The sequence below is a fragment of the Malassezia pachydermatis genome (assembly GCF_001278385.1).
Source record: "Malassezia pachydermatis strain CBS 1879 chromosome Unknown scaffold5, whole genome shotgun sequence".
Taxonomy (NCBI): Eukaryota; Fungi; Basidiomycota; class Malasseziomycetes; order Malasseziales; family Malasseziaceae; genus Malassezia; species Malassezia pachydermatis.
Window position 1 is genome coordinate 444,026 of NW_017253142.1, and position 14,979 is coordinate 459,004.

Consider the following 14,979-nt stretch of genomic DNA (forward strand, 5'->3'; position numbering starts at 1 on the left):
AAAGAGGTTAGCACGAATCCGTCTTTGCGATGCACAGCGCCGTGGAGTGATCAGTAATGTAAGTAGATTCAGCACGCTGTGTAGCCAGGCATTGCCGGCAAGCAAGCCCTTTGGAATAGCCACACCAGCCTCAGGCGCAAATTACACAAGTACCATCCTCTCGTCCACAGCGCTGAACATTTTCATACGTACATGGTATAGGTTACGAGCTGGCGCCCAGCAAGCGCAGAGCCAACGCTTCTTGCGAAGCCAAATCGTCGTGTGCAGACGCCTCTGTCCGTGCGCGTTTGCGTGGCTTGGCCTCTGACGGCGTCGCCGCTTCTTCTTCGCCTGGCAACACGAGATCGGCCAGACCTGGTCCGTCGTAGGAATCGTCCGAGTCCCATTCGCCTTCCATAGCGACATGGGACGACGCAGGGCGCTTGCCATGCATTTCGGCCTGCATCCGTTCGATTTCCTTCATCCGGCGGCGCTTTTCTTGCCGCTTCTGCTTCGCGCGGTCCTTATCGATCACATCGGCCTCAGCCATACGTGCCCGCTCTGCCTCAGCATGTTGCTCAATTTGCGCACGCACATCGCCTTGTGCATGGAAGGCATGTTCATCCTGCAGCTCATACAGCGAACGGGCATTGCCTTCGTCGTCAAAGACGACACGATCACCGGAGCCACGCAAACCAGCGGCGGCCATCGCTTTCTTGCTAGCGCCGCGAAGAAGCTGCCGCTTTGATAGATGCGAGGAAGGTAGCTCATTGGGTGCCTCTTCCAGTTCATGGTCAGGTCGTGACAGGGTAAGCAAATCGCCCCCGTCCTCGTCGCCGCCAGGCACATCAAAGCCATCCTCCTCACTATCGCTCGCGAGCATCGACGCATAATGTTGGCTAAGCACCGTCTGATTTTGCCGGCCAAAGAGACGGTCATGCTTAGTACGCACACGTGTCGGCGCAGCCGTGTCAGAGTCCGAGCCCGAGCCCGAGTCTGAGTCTGAGTCTGAGTCCGAGTCCGTGCGATCACTGTCGCTGCTGCCCTCGTGGCTGCTGGACGCCTGCGCTAGGGCATGCGCCTCGGCCAGGGCTTGTCGTTGCGCAGCACGTGCTTTCATTTGAGCCTCCTTAACCATCTTGATTTTCGGCGCACCTGGCAGACCCAACGCAGCAGCGTATTCATTCAGCGGCAGTGACATGACATCAAACGTCTCCTTGTCCTTGTGCAGATGCACAGAGCGCACGTACGAGACAAACGCTTTTTGGGCCAAATGTTTCAGCTCCACATCCTGGAACAAGAAGGACTGAAGTTGTGGAGCAACGCTTTGCAGCTTCGTATCGCGCGCTTTGATCTCGGAAATGGGCACATCCACACGTTCCAAAGTCGACAATAGACCCTGCTGCTCACTCGGAAGCACAAATAGAAGCGCCTTGCCATGTGCTTGGTACCGTGCCGTCCGACCTACACGGTGAATGTACGTATCCGAGGAGTCAGGCGCATCGACTTGAACGACCCAGTCGACGGCTGGAAAGTCAAGGCCACGCGCAGCAATGTCCGTGGCAAAAAGAGCCGCGTGCTTACTGCGCGAGAAATCCGAGAAGATTTTTAGACGTCGTGTTTGTTTCTGCTTGCCATGCAAGGCCATCAACGGCAAACCTGGACGCAGGCGGCAAAAGACTTCATGCGCAAATTGAACTTGGCGACATGAGCTCATAAATACAAGCACCTTGCATTGGGTATGTGTGCGCAAGAAGGAGAAAAGCATATCGAGTTTCTGCGGGAGCGACACGATCATGTAGTACTGCTCCAAGTGCTGCGGTGTCGTTGTCGCTTCGTCTGTATCGCGTACAGCGACGTACTCAGGCTCCCGCAGACTCAGTCGAGCCAAGTCCTTCACCTTGCGGGTCTGTGTCGCAGAGAAGAGCAGCGTTTGCCGATTCGGCGGTAGGTGCTCAAGAATAGCATTGAGGGTGTTGGCAAACCCCATATCCAAAATGCGATCGGCCTCGTCCAGAACAAGGACTTGCAAATGAGACGCATCAAAGCCGACAGTCTGGTCCAAGTGCTGTAGCAAACGACCAGGCGTGGCGACAAGAATGTTCATCTTGCGCAATCGGTCTTGTTCGTGCTTGAGGTCCTTGCCGCCAATGACCAAGCCGGCCGAGAAGGTATGCGAGCCACCAATGCTACGCAGTACATCGAAAATCTGCATAGCCAGCTCACGTGTAGGTGAGATGATCAGGGCACCCAGTCCATCGCTGTTGGACCAACGCTGGCGATACAGGCGCTCCAGTACAGGCAGCAAGAACGCCAACGTCTTGCCGGAACCAGTACGTGCAGCGCCAAGGACATCGCGGCCATTCAGCGTCTTGGGCAAGGATGCGTGCTGAATGGGCGTCATATCAATAAATCCAGCACGCTTGAGACCTTGGCGTGTGCGCTGCGAGAGAGGCAGCTTGGCAAACGCTGAGTCCTCGGCGGCGAGGTCTAGCGATGCACACGCAGCATTCAGGCCCTCAATTTCACGCGTATCTGCCTGTCGTTTTTTTTCACGCGAAGCGCGCGTGCGCGCATTGAACGCATGCGCACGTCCTCCGTTCCGAGAGCCTGCAGGAGCCATCGATCGTCACGGTGGCGCGACAAGGAAAGACCTAGCGCAATGGCCTCGCTGACCTGCTGCAGTGCGTCTCGAAAACGAGAAAAAAAATGGGCTTCGGCCGACACGTCGCGCGCACGATGGGCCCTCGAAAGAGAGAAGTCGGAGGTCATGTGGAGGAAGGCGAGAAGTGCATACGCAGAACGAAGACAGGCCGACAGACGCCCTCTTCCTACGTATCGTCGCGGCGCGTGGTTGACTAGGGAACGAACCATACGTCATTGAGACGCACACGGCGCCAAGTCACATGCACCAGCGGTCAATACAGACTGCGAGCACGCGTGGCGTCGTGCATAGGATATCGTCGTGGGCGAAGACAAGTACGGCGCCATGGCCCTCAAGACCACGATACCCACGCATGTGGCCTCTGGCACACACTCCTAGCACCATACCCCTTTCGCGCTCTATACAGCAGTGGACGTCCATGCCCATAACGTGGCACGTCGAAAAGACAGGACGTAATTATTCGCTAACGCAAGCGCAAGCGCGAGAAGCATGTGAGCATTGGCTTACCCAGGCCTCGTCAGCCTCGTCGGTGGCTCAGGAGACACTCGCTACGCCTTATCATGTCCTACTTCGATCCATTCTCCAGGCACGAATGGGGACTACGCAGCGCGATATCCTTTTATCAGAGCTGCTGCATGTATTATGGGATGAGCCACACCCACTCGCCTTTACACCGCAGGCTTATACACGTATTTTACGCGCGGCCCATGCAAAGCATCTGCCACGCACCCGTCGCTCAATTCACAGGCATCTTTGCAGTGCATTTGCGTCAGATACTTCGCAGCCTAGCCTCTCCACCATACGCATGTGGCGCACATTGCTACGTGCTCACGCCCAAGCGCATGATTGGGACTTGCTTGATGAGGCGTTGCGTACTAGTGCAGCTGCACAGGCCACCAGTCTTGTGGATATGTATCGCTACCTTTTATTGCGCTTGCAACATGCGCCGCATTCTCGTGATTCACACACAGAAGTCAACGCTATTCTCGTGCAGATGCGGCGGAGTGGGACCAAGTTGGACGATGCTACATTGGCGCGCCTGCTTCATGCTCTAGCAGCCCCAGTACGATATGCACTAGCCTCGCATGCCTCGTCAGCCGAGCTGGCGATGATCATCGCACCTGTGCAGCGCATGTTAGATGCGTTCTTTGAATGGCTCTGCCACCATAACCCTACGTCGCCCTCGGCTACGAAGCATACCTCTTTACACATATACCAAGCTTCCATCGCAGAGCTGCTCGAATTGGAAATGTTCCTTCTCAGCGCGCTGCATACGAGCAAGGCCAAGGACTTGCATAAGCTACGCAAAGCTTGTGCCCCGTTTCCACGCAATGCCAGTACCGAACGGATACGCACGAAATTGGCGCTTGTGGCCGAGGCCCTACAAGGCAAAGAAGGCCGCTATGACCGCGTGAAAATTTCGCTAGATGCGATGAGTGGTCAATTTCGTGATGCCACAACATCGTTGCGTGCTTGGATGGATCGCGATGCGTCCCCCGCCGCGGTGTATGCACAACGACGTGCGTTGGTGACGCTCTTTTCACAGGCTTGTCGAGCCTCACGCTCGCGACGTCTAGAGCCAATGCTGCAAACACTGGCTCTAGGCTCCAATCCAACGTTGTGGGAGGACCGGCAAGGGTACGTGACCGGCGCCCCAACACTGGTACGGCTGTGGACGCGATTCATTGGTGCTTGGGTGCATGGCGTTGCTGTGCGCCGAGGCAAAAGGGCAAGGATGGCTGCTATGCATGATCCTTATGGATGGCCTATCATGGAGCAGGCCCTGCCCCTACTGCAAGTCACAGCGTCGCAAATTCCCGGGCCTTGGACGCCCGTTTGGGATCACCCAGAGCGATGCCGAGCCTTGGTCGCGGCCATTCGGTCATCCCCTCCGTCTGACACAACCTCTCAACGTGTGAAGCATATGGAGACGTGCCTTGAGGCGATGCGTGTACCGCCACGCATTCATCGTTGGATTCAGCGTGCCATCGACATGCCAGTGACAACTACGACGCCCCCCACGCGCTGAGCTGCAAGGCGAAAGCGTCTTCCTTATACCCTGTAGGCTTAGATAAGCATATCGAGCGCTGCAAAACCGACGCACATGGCTTCGCGAGAGAACGTGCGCCGCTAACACGCATCACGCTCCGCTGGATAGCCGACCGACCGATTATGTTGAGCGGCGGGAAACCGCATGCCTCTTCTCGTACCCGGCATGGCGAGCGTGCAGAAGAGGAAATCGTAGTGCATGATGCCCATGAACGAGCTACTTCCATTCCAATTTTATTATTCCTGTGCCTGCTGTGGTACACAAGCTCTGCACTCTCCTCGAACACTAGCAAGAGCCTATTATCCCGGCGGAAGGTCGTAGGAGAAGATACCAAACTCCCGCCGTTGTTTCCGTACCCAGTCACACTAACATTGGTGCAGTTTATATTTGTCAACGTGTTTTGCTACGTGGGTACGAGACGACACATCCTGGGTGATTGGGTGCTCGCCAAGCGCCTTGTGCCCATCACTTGGCAACAAATCCGCGAAATTGTGCAAATCAGTTTGTTCAACGTACTCGGGCACGCCTTGAGCTCGATTGCCGTAAGCCACGTCGAAGTGAGTTTAGTGCATACGATCAAAGCACTGTCGCCCTTGTTCACAGTGCTTTCCTACGCCCTATTCTTCGGGGTTCAATACTCCTCACGAACCTACGTATCGCTCCTCCCACTTATATCTGGTGTTGTTCTGGCGTGCACGTCCCTTTCCAAAAGCAAGCATGATGATATGGTCGGATTCGTCTCGGCCTTGGGTAGTACGCTGATCGTTGTCGCGCAAAATATCTACTCGAAAAAGCTGCTCAAACCAGCTGTAAGCGCAGCAACCAATGCACCAGAAAAGCTGGACAAAGTGAATATTCTGTTTTACTCTAGCGCCTGCTCGGTGGCTATCATGCTACCGATGTCCCTGTTTTACGACGCGGGCCACATGGTCGCAGCAACATCGCCGAACGTGGGCATCTATACGATATACCTCCTAATCCTCAACGGGATCGTTCATTTCGCACAGAACCTTCTTGCATTCCAGGTCTTGGCTCATGTCTCCCCGGTTACATACAGTGTCGCAAACCTGTTCAAGCGTGTGTTTGTGATTCTCGTGGCCATTGCCTGGTTTGGCCAATCTGTCTCCTTCTTACAGTGGATTGGCATTGCGCTGACCTTCGTCGGCTTGTACATGTACAATAATGCAAAGAACGATAAAATGGGCGCCAAAGCACAGTCTGTGCCATCGGAGCCAGACGTACTGCCGATGCATCGCCGTCCTACAGGGCGTCATACTCTACTCACATTCCATCATGATGATACCAATCCAGCTATACGAAGCGATCCGCAGGTTCACCCTGGCCCCGTGGATATCAAACTGCGTATGGCTACCCCCCTATTTAGCCTGCCCCCTCAGTAGTTGTTGTCAAGTCGATCCATCTGACTGACCTCCACGCTGTCAGGCACCAGTGCCCCCTAGGACCTAGGGACCGACCCTAGGAGGCCCGTCCGTGCGACTTGCCACGTGCGTGACCGAAAGCAGCTGCAACGCCAGCGTGCCGTGCGTGCGTGACGAGTGGGTTCTACACTCTGTACTGCGACACGTCGAAAACGCTGTAAAGGTACAGCCATGTCGTGGTTTTCAAACAAATGGAACCGCTGGAACCAAGATGCCTCATCGCGATGGTCAGATGTAGAATGGCTTGAAGTGATGTGGAATCGTCAAAGGTATGTACGACCAACGAAGAGGCCTAACCTCCAGGTACCAGGTAGCTCTTCCATCTACACAGGAGCCGCTCAAGTTGGCGCATTTACGCCAGGAGCTCTCATCTGTGTTTTCTTTGCCTGTGGACCGAATTGTCGTCGTGTTCCAAGGTATAATCCTAAAAGACGATCGCGTATTGCTGCAAGAGTATGGTTTGGCTACAGGCTCGCGTATTACTCTGGTAACGCGTGAGCAACTCGCACAACGGGCCCCGGCCCCAGCCCCAGCTTCTCAGACATCGGCCCAGCCACAGCCGGTGCCAACCCAGGCGCCGAATGGTACAGTGCCCCCTGTGGTGCCCACAAGCGAAATGCCGGCTCAGGCCGCTGGCGTGCCTGCCGGAGAGCAAGCACAGGGACCCCCTGCCCCTCTTGCGCCCCAACTTACAGAAGATGAAAAACATATCCAGCGAATTCAGCAGGTAAGCGAGCATTGCCGCAAAGAGTTGTTGCCCAGGCTGGAGCAGTTTGAAGCTTGCATCCAAAAGCTACCCAATGCACCGCCAGGCCAGCTTCAAGCCCAGTCCCAGCAACAGCCAGAAGCGACGGCTACGGACACTACGGATGTACCCCCGCATAAGATCCCGTACACCCAGCGTACACTGTCCGAATTGCTGTTACGTGAACTGCTAAAGTTGGACGATATTCCCTCTGAGAAGGACGAGATTCGCGCCGCACGGAAAGCCACAGTCAAAGAAGTACAGAGCTACATGGATCGCGTAGATGCTGCATGGACCATGGCCACCAAAGAAAAGGGCATTGTCTCGGACGTGTAGGTTTCCATAGTGCTAGCGAAACAAGGGAAGCCCTCGTTATGTGGAGGCGCGCACGGCGCGCGACGTGTTGCGTTATGGCGACGACGACGTCAGAATCGCTGTGGTCTGTGACGCTAAACACAGGGCGAGCGTGTGCGCCATGCATCTCGCTACAGTGGTCAGAGGCTGGCCAAGTCGTGGTCGTAACAAGTGACGCCATCCATATTCTTACGCCTAGCATGGGGCATACACAGCAAGATACGACACTCGGTACGCATACGAGCACCGTCTTGGATACCAAACGTGAACTAGCGAACGAACCGGCTCAGATAGAATCCAACGATGAAGGTATGGTTTTCTTTATCTGACAGTAGACATGCCAGCAGCATCCACAGTCCCCAGCATGCTCGGAGAGGCCTGGTACGCAGCAGCCTGGTCCCCGGCCGGCGTAGGCCCTTTGTACAGGTGCGTGAGCGATGGTGCTAACGCATAGCTGCATTCTTGCGACGATCAATGCACGGCGAAATGTGCGGTTATACATGTGTGACAAGGATGTACGCACAGGACCTTGGGTCCCTGCTGCTGCGGCTCATGATAAGACAGCAAGAGAAGGCACGCGGGTACCGCCATCACAGCAGTACTCAGGTATGTGTATGTACACCCTCTCACACATAGCATTGGACTGGGCCCCGACGCATGACGCTGAAAAGGGGGCCCTGCTCGTCACAGGGGCGCGCGATGGGACTGTGACAGTATGGCGCGTGACATCCGCCCACGACATGCAGGCGATAGTCACACACCACGTTCCAGGCCGTGTCCGATTGGTGCAATGGAGTGCGTGGCAAGATGCGTATGCGCATGTGGCCGTGCACCATGGTACGCATCTCACTCGCTATCGCGTGAGCGCAGCAGACCCTACGCGATGGGAGAAAGAAGGCACAGCGCTGATCGGCGCCGCTACGATTACAGGTATGACCTGGCATGATCGCACATGGCACGGTGTGACGCCGGGTGGTCTCTGGACATGGAAACACGAAGCTTCAGCACCAAGCTGTGTCGCCTTGACGCCGTCCTGTGCGCATGCTGCAGGCAGTGAGGCAAGCACAGTCCTTCTCGATGATGGACGGCGGTATGCATGGGATGGCACTCTCCAAGACACACTACCTATATCAGCGCCGCTATGGGGCCATGCCACGCAGCATGGCTTGCAAGCTACGTTGTGTAGTGCAGACGATCGCGAGGCATGGCGATATATGATCAGCGGGAAACTCACATATACCTTGTCATGGGGACACTCACCCCCTATGCCAACGTTGCTGGGGCCACCGAACATTGTATGGCGTGCATGGATGCTGGCGTACCTACAAGGCGCACCTTGCAACGCTCTATGGTCGTTCATCTCTACGTCCTTTCATGCAGTGGAAGCCGAGGCCCATCGACTTGTGAAGGCCTCAGCTGGTGTGGAGAACATGGCAGCGTGGGCACACGTGCATAAGCAAGCGCAAACGTTGGCGTGGTGGGCCCACTGGGCCTCCTCAGAGGCCATCACCAATTGTGTGCCGCCGAAATTGGCGTGGCTGGCGCAATGGACAGGGAGTATACGTGCCGCGTTGGCTTGTCCGCCTAGGGCGCCGACCACCACAGGCTATCGCACCCGCTTAGCGGCCGTGTTGTGGCTGTGCGCCCAAGATAGCCAGGCTACCGCGGAGGAAGTCGCATGTTTATCCCAGTGGAGTGAACACATTGCGCCAGAAGCGTACCAAACATGGCAGTCACAAGATGCTCTGACGTTGGACGAGCCATGCCCGGCCTGTGCAGAGCCGATCAGCTTTTCCTTGGGCCCTTATGCTCGGTGCCCAGCTGGCCATGTGATGGACCGATGTGTGGCCACATGGATGGTCATGGACTCTGTAGACACATGGACTTGCACAGGGTGTCAACGATCCGCCCAAGCCGCAGTTGTATTGTCGCTGAGCACGTCTTATCCATCTATTACGTCCTGTAGTGCCTGTGGCAATCGATGGCGCGCGCCATAGCCAAACTATGTAAAGTACTTCTTCAACATGGTAGGAACAAAAGGGGTCCACCAAGTGCCGCCTAGAAGAGTGCACTGGGTATCGCAAGCAAGAAAAAGAAAAGGCGTATAGACTTAGCCACGCAGGAACAGCTTGTGAGAACCTTCCTTGGCTTCCTTGCTACGCTTCTTCTTCTTCTTTTGTGCGGCCTGTGCAACAAGGCGCTCCAATTCACGGCGCTCATCATCCGACTCATCAGGCACGACGCTCTTGTAGATGGCACCGAGGTAGGCCAGCGCACGCGCACGCTGGATAAGGACCTTGTCCGGCACGCCTTTTTCATTGAGCACATTGTCGCACACATGACGAAGCACACCGTTGACTTCCCAACGTGTTCCGCGCCACGTCGCCAAGAGCATGCGGCCATTCACATCCTGCTCAAGCTGTGCCATCTCCTCCTCGGTAAGATCACCCTTTTCTTGGCGGCGGGCCAGTTCCTCCATGCCTGCCTGAACATTCATAGCACTGCCCATGACATTCCACGTCTCCTTGATCATACCACCGCGCTCTTTGAGACGGTTCCAGAAGCCTGGCATACCCAAAAAGTTGCCGCGCTTTGTCTTGAGCCACGTATTACTCTTCGTAATGTACACAGTACCAATCGTGTGCAAGAGCTCAACACCAAACGACTCCAGCTTAAGGTCTTCAGCCTCCTCCTTCATACGCTTCGTGAAGATCTCCGTCTCACTGTCATCTGGTGCACCAGGGTTGCGAGCCTCAACAAAGGGGCGGATACGGTCCTTGAGCTTTTCCGTGAGCTCTTCAATACGCTTCTTTTCTTTCTCAGATTTTTCCTTTTCAAATTCTTCAAGCTTCTGGCGTTGCTCAGGTGTGATCTTGTGCTTCTGGTGCTTTTCCTTCTCCTGCTTGGCCGCCGTCGACGTGGATGCACCCGAAGTCGTTGTGGTGGCCTCACTGCCGTCGACTTTGTCCTTGTTCATACTCTCACTCATCTGACGTTCCATCTCTTCGCGTTCCTCGTCAGTCATCATAATTTCCGAGGCACGGCCAAAGTCCTTAATGAGACTGATTTCGCCAATCAGGTCCACAAAGCGCTCGCCACCGAACAGGTTGCCAAACTAGCGTTAGCTTCTTTGTCGAAACATACCATCTCAGTGGCCTCCTTCAGACCAACTTCATCCGTAGGCTTCTTCTTGCCATACCGGTCGTAATCGGCACGAGCGTTCGAGTCGCTCAGCACACGATACGCCTCACCAATCATTTTGAACCTGGACTTGTTAGCAAACTCGTAGCACGCACTTTTCCTCATCGCCTCCTTTGTCTGGATGGTTCTTGATGGCGGCCTTGCGATATGCCTTCTTCAATTCCAATTCGGTCGCATCGCCACGCACTTCGAGCAGTTCATAGTACTCCATATCCTTCCATGATGTCAGTCCTTCTGCTATAACACAGCAACATACCACAATCTTCTCACCATCACGGTTGATGTTGGCAGGCTGAGAAGCCTTCTTCGTCTCTTCACTCATGACCGAGACTCGACAAGGTACAGTGTTAATCACCGTCAAAAATGTCGCGGCGGCAGCCCCCGATGCGTTCAACTGGACCCCGACAGGCCACGTGCTACCTAAGCTTAACACTAGGGGCAGAACGTTCCCTCTACTAAGCAAAGAAAAAAAAAACCATACATCCTCGCGTAGCAAGCCATCTTTTGTTTTGAAGGACTAAGGAGACATGCACTAAGTCCAAAAGCCACATAGGGCATCGCGCCCATTGGCACTATAGAGAAGCGCAAGCAGAGCAAGTATACTCACTCACGCTGACTGCGCAAACATGGGGTGAGGAATGGCATCCGCCAAACAAGACATAGCTAAGCTAAACAGGCGAAAAACTTAGATCTCGCGCTGCTTGCGGCGCAGGTCACGCTCCTCAGTGATGGTGAGCTTAACACCACCGCCACGAGGCATCGAGATCCAGCGCTTCTCGCTGTCACCAATAACGAAAACGTTGCTGAGACGGGTCGAGAACTCACGGCCAGCGGGGTCACGAATGTGCACAATGTCGAAACCACCGTGGTGGCGCTCAGTGTGGACGATCTGACCAGCACGACCAATGTTGCGACCACCAGTGATCATGACCTGCACACCGGTGTCGAACTTGATAAAGTCGACCATCTTGTTGTTGATGAGGTCGAACTTCACAGTATCGTTCACGCGCACAAGCGGGTCAGGGTAACGAAGAGTGCGACCATCGTGGGTAACAATCTGCGGCACACCCTTGGCACCAAGCTGAACACGCTTGACCTTCAGGAGCTTGTACTGAGCCTCCTCGGCAGAGATGCGGTGCACAACAAAGCGACCCTTCACGTCGTAGAGGATACGGAAGTGCTCACCCGACTTCTCAAGCGAAACAACGTCCTGGAAACCAGTCGGGTAGGTCGGGTCAGTACGGACCTTGTTGTCGACCTTGACAATGCGCTGCATCGTGATCGACAAGACCTCACGACCAGTCAGAGCGTACTTCAGGCGGTTACGGAGGAGGATCTGGGAATGTTAGCTCTTATTCACCAAGGCATAGCAAAGAGAAAACAGAAAAAAATCGTCACCTTGGGCATGGAGGATCAGACGCCTAACAGTAAAGTGTCCGCACGCCATAGGGCGCTAGGAAAGCCATGCATGTAGTCTTGGGATCATCGTTCCAACACCACGCTAGGCCTCGACTTTGTTTCTGCTTCCACGATGCGTAAAAATACGTACCACGAGCGGGAGAGCCTCACGGAGCTTGTGGGGACCGGTGCTCGGGCGCGGCGCATAAGTGCCGCCGAGCTAAAAAACTGTTAGCGAAATGGTGAGGAAACAGACATACCTTGTCCAGCATCCACGAGCTGGGGGCAGCAAGGTGCTTCAAGTGGTGACGCGGTCCGCGAACCATGGCTGTAGTATATGCAAAGGTGAGAGGACTGGTTGCAAAGTCAAACGATGGACCGCTCGCGCCCGAAGAAAATGGACTAGCCTGCTCCCCTTCCAGGTAGATTCGGCCGAAAGTGAGAAATCGTTGTAGTTTTGAATCGATGTGGGACTATATCACGTGTTATGCTGAAGAGGTCCGTGCATGCTATGAAAGCTCTTGTGTCCAATCATAGGGCGCCCAAGTTGCTTGGAAGCGCTCAATCTGTTGAGAGGCACCTGCTAGATGCTTGGGACGTCGCCAACGATAGGGCTCCAGATCCATCATATTGCCTAGAATCTCATGTGCAAAGTTTCTGCAAGAGTGTGTAAGTAGACGGACTCGATAGCATATACGTACTTTGGGAATCCAGTGCCACCTACATGGTCGCCATCTTCGTATGTAACTTCATCCTTGCCAGAGGGAGCAAAACGGCCAGGATCGCCTTGACGTGATTCAATCACATGGCCATAGCCACGCTGCCCCTTATAGTCCCATTGAATCATAAAGTATGGCAACCTGGAGACCATACTTCCTTGAAAAGGGCGCGATTCAGAGAATGTAATTACGCTTTTGTGGTCGGCCCATTCCGATTCAACCTCGCTAAGCGCCTGTTGGAAATAAGCAGGCACTTGTGAAAATACATCATTAGGGAGCGGGATCGCTTCCAAATAGGTATGCTTTTGCTGTCGAAGCGACATGACAGTCTCGAAAAATACCATCGATTGGCCTTGTGCAGCAGCTTTGCTAATCAAGCATTTCATGAAATTCTTAGACGGTCAGTACAGCCTGTATACGTACGCGAATTTCCGTCCAGCCATCTTCATCCACATCAAGAGAGCTGATATGGTGCTGCATAGGTACAATCCAGCAATGCCCTTCAACCAACGGCTCGCGATCTGGCAATGCTAAATACACACAAGTCCCACTGGACACAATATGAGCCTGGGGAGGCGTACGTCCATCATCTTGCCAGCAGAAGGGGCACTCATCTAAGGCGCGCTTTGTACGTGCAAAGTCTGTACTTGTAAGTCTCACGAGTATCGCATACCTTGTACTGCAAACAGTCGCTTCATAGCATCGTCTTTCATTTTCTTACGCGAAAAACGCTTGGCCTCATCATCCATGTAGTCCAAATCATTTTCAAAGCCTTGATCTGCCATAATTTGATGAGCAAGCATCGCATCAGCATCTTTTTGATCTGCCCGACCTGCGCTAAATTTCTCTTGGCGCACAAGTTCGGACAACGACAAGTCCTCCGGTTCTGCTTCTACCTTGGAGCGCTTGCTTGGTCGTTCTGAAGGATTTTGATCTTCATTTGTTCCTGTGCCCAAATCATACAGACGACCATACCCGTCCAACACAGGAACAACTTCTACCTGGTGGGTTGCATCGCGCTCAAGGGTGCTTGAACGAGCCTCTTCCAGTTTAGATCGCAAATTGGCTGCGTCAGGGCGATTTGTAAGCTCAGCACGAAGCACCTGTGCCTCAAGTTTGTTGAGATCGCTGATGCTCATCGCTGCTGTTCGAGTAGAGTTGGTGGCATGCGACGATTGCATCACGCTGGGTATAGAAATAGAAGGCGCAGGAGAGCGGGTAGAGGGGGTACGGGATGAAGAGGAAGAAGAAGGGACAGAAGACGTAGCTTGCCCAGGGCGCCGGAAAGCGGAAGAAGAGGATGGCTTTGATACCTGCGTTGAAGGAATGCCTTGATCTCGATCCTCGATGAACTGTCGCTCTGCGCGTGCTTCATTAAATGCATCCATGGAACCATATCGTTCCAGGGCAATTTCTTCCACAGGCACACCACGCTGGTCCGCCATGTCATATGTACGCTGCAGTTTCATTAAGCGCCATTTATAACCAGGAGCGCCATACTCTTGCTTCTTTGGCTGGCTCGCCCCTCGAGATGCGTCACCATGAGGTGGATTTACAAACATCGGATTCAGCTCCCGCGAGCTGATTTGAAGTTTTTCTGGGTCAGCTTTTTCGGGTCGAGACGCCTTCGTGCGATCATAACCGAAAGTACTGAACATGTCTTCATCTTGGGCCGTATTTGAGTCTGAACCTCCTAACATCCAATCATCTCTTTGCAGCGTAGGAGCCGTGGTTGTGGTAGGACGTGTGTCCAGTTGTGACGTAAAGTCTTGGTCCTGATTGTTTCGGGATTGTCGCTCATTGCCTTTTTCATCACTGTACGAAGAACGATGGCTTCGATGTGAGTGCCGATCTTGACGGTGACGGTGGTGATGGTGATAATGTCTGTCTCGATCATGCTCATGTCGATTCGACCGGTGTCGAGAAGAATGGCCCTCTGAGCGATCGTGTTCCCTTTCCCGATTTGACTGGCGCTTGTAGTCATGCCTACGGTCCTCTGAGCGATGGGGATGGTCCCTATCCTCACGTGTATGCAAGTCTTGTGACGGCATTACTGTCTGTGCATACGCGTGGACAGTGGAAGTGAGGAATGCGTCGTCGCGCTCGACATGCCATCACGTGTCACGTGCCATACGACTTTCGTGAGATGGCTACCACAAAGGAGAGAAGAACGATTATCTAACGCTATAGCGACAAGATAGGCTATAGATGACTACCTTAATAGCCATGCTGTCGATAGTACCAGCGCCTCGGCGTCTGAAAATTGGCAAGGTAATGAAAAAGGGGGCTCCTTGCATGCAAGCGAATGTACAAGACAGGCGAATCGATAATTATTTTCTGTACGTGAAGAGAATGTGCGTGGCGGGCCAGTAAAATTAAAGACTGAGATCAGTGAGTACCCTGTCGGCTAGAGAAAAAATCTTGCATGC

At 54.1% G+C, this 14,979-nt stretch overlaps 7 protein-coding genes across 7 annotated transcripts; 3 read left to right on the top strand and 4 right to left on the bottom strand.

The window, feature by feature from the left end:
* Nucleotides 1-202: 202 nt before the first annotated feature.
* Malapachy_1926 (dead-domain-containing protein) lies at nt 203-2,602 on the bottom strand (the record flags this gene model as incomplete). The annotated part of the gene is made up of 1 exon (XM_018136422.1): nt 203-2,602. The coding sequence occupies one exon, from the start codon at nt 2,600-2,602 to the stop codon at nt 203-205; it is 2,400 nt and encodes a 799-aa protein (XP_017991294.1).
* Nucleotides 2,603-3,449: 847 nt separating this feature from the next.
* Nucleotides 3,450-4,673, top strand: Malapachy_1944 (hypothetical protein; the record flags this gene model as incomplete). Its single annotated transcript, XM_018136440.1, has 1 exon — nt 3,450-4,673. The coding sequence occupies one exon, from the start codon at nt 3,450-3,452 to the stop codon at nt 4,671-4,673; it is 1,224 nt and encodes a 407-aa protein (XP_017991442.1).
* Nucleotides 4,674-4,816: 143 nt separating this feature from the next.
* Nucleotides 4,817-6,094, top strand: Malapachy_1916 (tpt-domain-containing protein; the record flags this gene model as incomplete). Its single annotated transcript, XM_018136412.1, has 1 exon — nt 4,817-6,094. One exon carries the CDS (start codon nt 4,817-4,819, stop codon nt 6,092-6,094), a length of 1,278 nt encoding a protein of 425 aa, XP_017991328.1.
* A 210-nt stretch (nt 6,095-6,304) lies between these two features.
* Malapachy_1939 (nucleus protein) lies at nt 6,305-9,229 on the top strand (the record flags this gene model as incomplete). The annotated part of the gene is made up of 6 exons (XM_018136435.1): nt 6,305-6,402; nt 6,437-7,210; nt 7,432-7,541; nt 7,568-7,658; nt 7,687-7,838; nt 7,869-9,229. The coding sequence occupies 6 exons, from the start codon at nt 6,305-6,307 to the stop codon at nt 9,227-9,229; spliced, it is 2,586 nt and encodes an 861-aa protein (XP_017991302.1).
* Nucleotides 9,230-9,342: 113 nt separating this feature from the next.
* Nucleotides 9,343-10,755, bottom strand: Malapachy_1938 (hypothetical protein; the record flags this gene model as incomplete). The annotated part of the gene is made up of 3 exons (XM_018136434.1): nt 9,343-10,347; nt 10,377-10,497; nt 10,529-10,755. 3 exons carry the CDS (start codon nt 10,753-10,755, stop codon nt 9,343-9,345), a joined length of 1,353 nt encoding a protein of 450 aa, XP_017991261.1.
* A 363-nt stretch (nt 10,756-11,118) lies between these two features.
* Malapachy_1937 (40s ribosomal protein s4) lies at nt 11,119-12,157 on the bottom strand (the record flags this gene model as incomplete). Its single annotated transcript, XM_018136433.1, has 3 exons — nt 11,119-11,769; nt 11,983-12,051; nt 12,092-12,157. The coding sequence occupies 3 exons, from the start codon at nt 12,155-12,157 to the stop codon at nt 11,119-11,121; spliced, it is 786 nt and encodes a 261-aa protein (XP_017991284.1).
* A 183-nt stretch (nt 12,158-12,340) lies between these two features.
* On the bottom strand, nt 12,341-14,601 carry Malapachy_1936 (complexed with cdc5 protein cwf19; the record flags this gene model as incomplete). The annotated part of the gene is made up of 4 exons (XM_018136432.1): nt 12,341-12,488; nt 12,533-12,942; nt 12,974-13,191; nt 13,224-14,601. The coding sequence occupies 4 exons, from the start codon at nt 14,599-14,601 to the stop codon at nt 12,341-12,343; spliced, it is 2,154 nt and encodes a 717-aa protein (XP_017991283.1).
* Nucleotides 14,602-14,979: the final 378 nt, after the last annotated feature.